General features: G+C 37.9%; 1 protein-coding gene across 2 annotated transcripts in view; it reads right to left on the minus strand.

The window, feature by feature from the left end:
- Positions 1–5,643, minus strand: part of RADX (RPA1 related single stranded DNA binding protein, X-linked) — a 72,613-nt gene extending 66,970 nt beyond the window's left edge. The window contains exon 1 of one of the 2 annotated variants that reach the window (XM_030939787.1): positions 4,850–5,643. In XM_030939787.1, the coding sequence (XP_030795647.1) occupies positions 4,850–5,492 (643 nt within the window). In that variant the 5' untranslated portion in view covers positions 5,493–5,643. The remainder of the gene's footprint in view (positions 1–4,849) is intronic. The other variant, XM_030939786.1, reaches the window with a different exon arrangement.
- Positions 5,644–6,000: the final 357 nt, after the last annotated feature.

Genomic DNA, 6,000 nt, shown 5'->3' on the forward strand with positions numbered 1-6,000 from the left:
GTAAGTTTAAATAATTTTGTTAAAACATTAATACATGTACCATATATATATGAAACAGGCAAATAAAGTAGATTAAAAATAAGGATATGGAATACGTGAATTACATTTTTAAAAACCTGGTATAATAATAAACTTTAAACCTAATAAACAAGCTTTTTCTGAACTTTCAGAGATTAAAGAAGCAAAAAAGAGCCGGGCACAGTTGCTCACGGCTGTAATCCCAGCACTTTGGAAAGCTGAGGTGGGTGGATCAGCTGAGGTCAGGAGTTCGAGACCAGCCTGGCCAGCATGGTGAAACCCCCGTTTCTACTGAAAATACAAAAATTAGCCAGGTGTGGTGGTGTGTGCCTGTAGTCCCAGCTACTCAGGTGGCTGAAGCAGGAGAGACGCTGCTGGAGAACCCGGGAGGCGAAGGTTGCAGTGAGCCGAGATCACGCCAGTGATCCAGCCTGGGCAACACAATAAGACTGTCAAAAAAACAAAAACAAAAACAAAAAACAAACAACAACAACAAAAAAAAAGAAAAGAAAAGAAAAAAGAAAAACAGAAATGCCAATTGCATGCCAAGAAAATAAAAGAGAGGGGTTTAAAGATATTACTGTCTCTGTAAAACTATCACTTGAAATTGCAGAGAAGACCCCCAAAATTGGAAAATATCAGTGAAATTTAGACTCCAAAAGGCTAAACAGAATACAGGAAGGTAATGAAAGTATATAATCAAAATGAATTGATGCACATTAAGTTATCACAACATCTAGTTTCCAACATGATTGTTTAAATCAGTTTTGTCATTTTTTAAATGGATTTGAAAGATGGAAAACAAGAAAGAAAAACCATTGGGCTGGAGTGTAATTATTTCAGAAACGACTACAATAATTCAATAATTCAAAAATACAAAAATAAAATAAGATAAAATAAGAAAATATAAATAACAAGTAACAATAAAATCTCTATACTTCCAAATCTGGGGGATGCAGCCTAAGCAATATCCATGGGAAATTTCAGAATTTTAAATGCTTTTGGAAGAAATAAACAAGCAAATATATGAACCAAGCATTTAACTCAAGAAAGTAGTACAAGAAAAATATGAACAAAGGAAGTATGTAAAAGAAATTAAAGATGATAGCAGAAATTAAGTAGAAAACATCTCCTCACTATAAATTTTGTTATTAGTAAAACCAAGTGTCTTAAAAGAAATACCAACAATAAGACTGATAAACTTCTGGCAAGGCTCACCATAAGAAAAGGTGAACACACAAACATGAGATTTGTGAAAAGAGTCGTAATTGACAAGATAGGTCAAAAAACATAGATTACTACGTACAACTTTCAGATCTAGGTGAAATGAGATTTCCTAGTGAATTACCAACTCTTAAAAATGGGCTCTTGAAAAACCATTATTGGTTTAATCATTTTATCTAAAAGAAATTGAAAAAGAGGCATCCCCCCCACAACCCCCAATCCTGGCCCAAGACAACAAGTTCAGATAGTTTTAGAGAGGAATTTTACTAAACCTTTAAGGAACATACAATTTCTGTAAGCACAGAAAGACGGGCAAGCTTTCCAACTCATTCTACTAGGCTAATATTAACTCCATATAAAAATTGCATTGAAAAAGTACTCTCCCTGCAAAAAACAAAAACAAAACCTATAGACCAAATTCACTTAAATAAGCAGATGTAAAAATAATCATGACCAAGTGGGAAATCAAAAGTGGCTCAACATTAGTAAAACCATCAATTTATTTCATTCATTCTTTTATTCAACAAATACTGAATGCCTACTATTTGGCAGACATTGTTCTAGCTATAAGATACGGCCCACAGAAATGAAAAAAAAAAAAAAAAAAAGAGTCGTGGATCTTATAAAAATGTACGGGGAGAAAGAAAAACAGCTAAAGAAAATAATTTCAGAATGCTATGATTCTAGGAAGATCATTTGCAGGGTGGTGTAATAAGAATAAATGGGGAAGGAAATATTTATTTAAAAGGCTCTTTTAATATGTTTTTATCTGAGTTGAAACTGGAAGGTGGGAAGAAACTTTCCAGAAAGAGGAAAAAGCAGGTGCAGGAAAAAGACTGGAGGTTTGAGGATCAAAAAGAAGGCTGGTGGCTAGAACAAAATGGTGGAGGAGAGGGGTTAGAGATTAGAGAGGTGCGTAAGGGATTCTGTAGGGCAAGAGTCAGCAAACTATACAGCCCACAAGCCAAATCCTGCCTGTTGCTTGTTTTTGTAAATGAAGTTCTATTGCAACATGGCCAGACCCATTTATTTACATACTGCTTGTGACTGCTTTCCATATACAATGGCAAAAGTGAATGGTTGTGACAGAGATCATGTCTGGAAAGACAAAAAGATTTACTGTTTGGCTCTTTATGGAAAATTCGTCATCCTCTGGAGTACGGCCTGCCTTCCAGACCCCGGTAGAGTTTGGGTTGCTGCCTAAATGCAATGGGGAGCCATCTGAGAGATTTAGGCAGGATGGTGTGGCACAGGCTAACTTCTATTTTTAAAAGCTATTTTTGAGGTCACAATATGTGCTACCTTTCAGATAGGCTACTGACCAGGAGGAGGCATGAGGGAGACTTTTGGGGTAACAAGATACAGAAATGTTCTATATCTTGAAGGAAGGGAGGTGGTGGTTACACAGGTATATATATATGAAAATTTATCAAGCTGTATTTTTAAAACTTTTTTTTTTTTACTGTGTACAAGGTAAACCGTAATGAAAAGTTTCAAAAACACAAACGTGTGCCATAAACAAAGTTAAGAGAAAAAGAACAGAATGCAAAAAAATAATTTGCAGTATATAGCAGACAAAATTGTAATACCCATTAGCAAAGGAATCCTATAAATTAATTAGAAAAATATCAAAAGATATATTTGAAAATAGTAAGATATGGGGAAATGGGCATTCTCATATGTATGTTGGTGAATGTAAATTAGTACAACCTTTTCAGAAGATGATCTGTCTATATCCACAAAATTAAAAAAAATTAAATACCTTTTAAGCCAGCAGTTTCGCCAGAGGAAGCCGTTCAACAGCAATACTTGAACATAGTAAACAAAAATATGTGTATATTCTAATGATGCTTAGCATTGTATTTAATACTAAAACAGTAATAAGTGCCTAAAACTACAAATTACCTATTCACATGGGCATGATTATAGAAATTACGGCACACCCATGCTATGGTATATTGTATGTACAGATGCACATGAAAGATGCCTGAAATATGTTTAGTGGAAATAGCAAATCACACAATGTGACATTGATTTCTTTAAAAAAAAAAAAAAAAGAGAGATACACAACAAACTGCTGACAGTTTGGGATTTTTAGAAGAAAGGTGAAGGCACCAGGGAAGGTGAAAGAGGTCTTTCACTTCTCCCTAATATTTTATTATTAACAATTTGAAACATATAGCAAAACTGAACAAATTTTACAGTGAACATCAATATGCCCACTTCCTAGATTTTATCACTAACATTTTACTATACTTGGGTGGTATATTTCTAACACAATATACTTTTAAATATACAGATTGGGTTTTATTTTGGCACACATACATTGCCTTTTGTATTATAAATATGGTTTTAATGAATGAATAGATATTATGACAAAATACATTTTATAAAGTATTAATCCCCTCAACTTTTCTTGTAGGGCACCAGTTTTTCATTTACACATTCAATTCTAAAAATTAAAGTGATTAAAATTTTGAGTAGTAATGCACTACTGCCTTATTTCACGCTTGAGATAAAATAACTCCATTTTTTCATACCAGAAATAAATAGCTATCTTGCTTTTTAAAATTTAGTTATTTAAAACATCCTTGCCTACACATTTCTATAACATATTTTTTCCTTACAACTGGATGTGACTATAGTTGCATGGTTTTTGAGCTAGTTATCCTTTTACTTTCAAGTTTGTTGCTCTCACACGTCACAGTAAGATTATCCGTGATTTAGCATTGTGACAACAACATTGCAAAAGGGACTGAAAAGCAGTAATGTAGAAAATTATAGTCTTTCTCCTTCCAGTACTTTCTCTTATTTTATTTTTTGCATTTTATTTCTTTCTCCATTTCAAACGTGTTCATGCCTACAGTACTATCATTCCCCTTAATTTCATCTGTTAGAGAAAAAAAACGTATTTTAGAGCGGTTGCTGATGGCAAGCTAGTGTTTTCAAGCTAACTTCCTAATTCTGATACAGAAAAATTGAAGTTCCCAGATCAGTACTCTTTGTGGTGAGTAATAAGAAACAAGAAAATGGGAATGTCAAGCCTTCCATAAAAATTACCCCGTTAAAAGGTGATATTTACATAACTGTTACACGGCGTTTCAATCAATGTAAAGTATTAAGGCATACATCACGAAACATCCTTTTTGAATGAAGATTAAAACATGCAAACCCGCAAATTTTTACAACCTTTATGCTAACTTCAAATCTATAGGCTCTTCAACCACAACGTCGTATTTCCACAACTGGATTGGGGGTAAAACTAAGATTAATTCCACCACAATCAAACATGTAACGAACGTATGAGGAATACTGACTCCCACATCAGTACATTTGCCAGACTGAATTTTAAGATGTAGTCAGACACGCTTCCTGAATTGGCCACTTTTGCAATCAAACAAACAAACAAACAAACAAAAAACACCAACAAAAACCACGGGCTGTGCAAATTTCATTGAGCATCCCTTGGTCATTTAAGAAAACTTGTCTACCTACCACTCCTGGCTTGCAATTAACAATACAAAAGCATTTTAATTTCCTTTCCCATTCACGCAAGCTCCTGAAAACTATTTTTTAAAACCCTCTGCCATTCTTTCCACACACTTACCGCTAAAGTTGTGTTCCTCAGGTTGCTTGTCTGTTAACCAGATATCACCATAGGGATCTTCGTTATTCCACAGCGCCAGGTAATGACTCTTCCCGCCTCTTAAAGGCCTCTCTGGTTTCTCCTGGTGCGCTCTATTTCTGAAGGGAGTTTCTAAAGAAATACTGTCTGAAGTCTCCCCACAGTGGACGTTATCTATGCACAGGATCCCCTGGCCTATCCTTTTCTCATTGTAAAGACATGAGACTCTGGAAATTCTCATTTGTATGCCAACTTTAAGAATATTTTGATATACGAGAGAGTTCAAGCTGGGGTCCAGGTAGCACTTCTCCTGGTACACCCCGTCTGAGATCGTCACATCATAGCAATAAAGGGGAGGCTTGGGCACCGTGTCCCGTGGCTCATCCTCTAACAGGTACCTTTGGACGGCCAACACAGTTACAGGCACCACCTCCGAGGGGGTGACACACTGGCGAGGTGAGTCCATAATCTGCTCAAGAACCTTTTGGATCCAGGACCTGGGCCCTTGGGCACCAGCTCTTCGGATCACCCCTCCAGGGACCCCAGCCCGATTCCTCTCAGGGTTCGGCCAATCTAGCCCTGCATGAGAGGGACCAGCCTCAGGCTGTCCTGACTCACCAGACATTGTTGGATAACTGCGTACCTGCTTCACTCCCAAAAGCTAGTTTGCCCCTTCCAAAGCGGAGAGAAATAAAACCGCGCGCTTTGGCGACGATCGCTACTCTGCCCCTGCTGACAGGCAAGGCTCCGCCCCGTAGCGAGGCTGCAAAGACTTTACGCTTGCGCGCGCCAGCTCTCCCACCCCGCGCCTCGCTCTGTGCGCTTCCGACTCGAGACACTGTTACTAGGCAGTCACACGCGCGAGTTACGTAGCAGGTCGTCGGACCTTGTGCCCGCCGGGTTGCCGTCTGGGGGAGGGATGACAGGGGGCGGGGAGGGGGAATCGGTGGTTGTCATGGTTCTCAAAGAGGGAAGGGGAGGAGCGCTTGTGGCTACCCTGGAAAGGAGGATGCCTAGAGGCAAGGGAAAAGAGAAAGTGGCAAGAACCAGGGTGCAGAGTCAAAGCTCAGGGTTTTGGGGGTTTGGGCTTTGGGCCAGGAACAGAAAGTAATTTAGAGTTGGTTAATATACAT

Source organism: Rhinopithecus roxellana, chromosome 10 (assembly GCF_007565055.1).
Source record: "Rhinopithecus roxellana isolate Shanxi Qingling chromosome 10, ASM756505v1, whole genome shotgun sequence".
Classification (NCBI taxonomy): Eukaryota; Metazoa; Chordata; class Mammalia; order Primates; family Cercopithecidae; genus Rhinopithecus; species Rhinopithecus roxellana.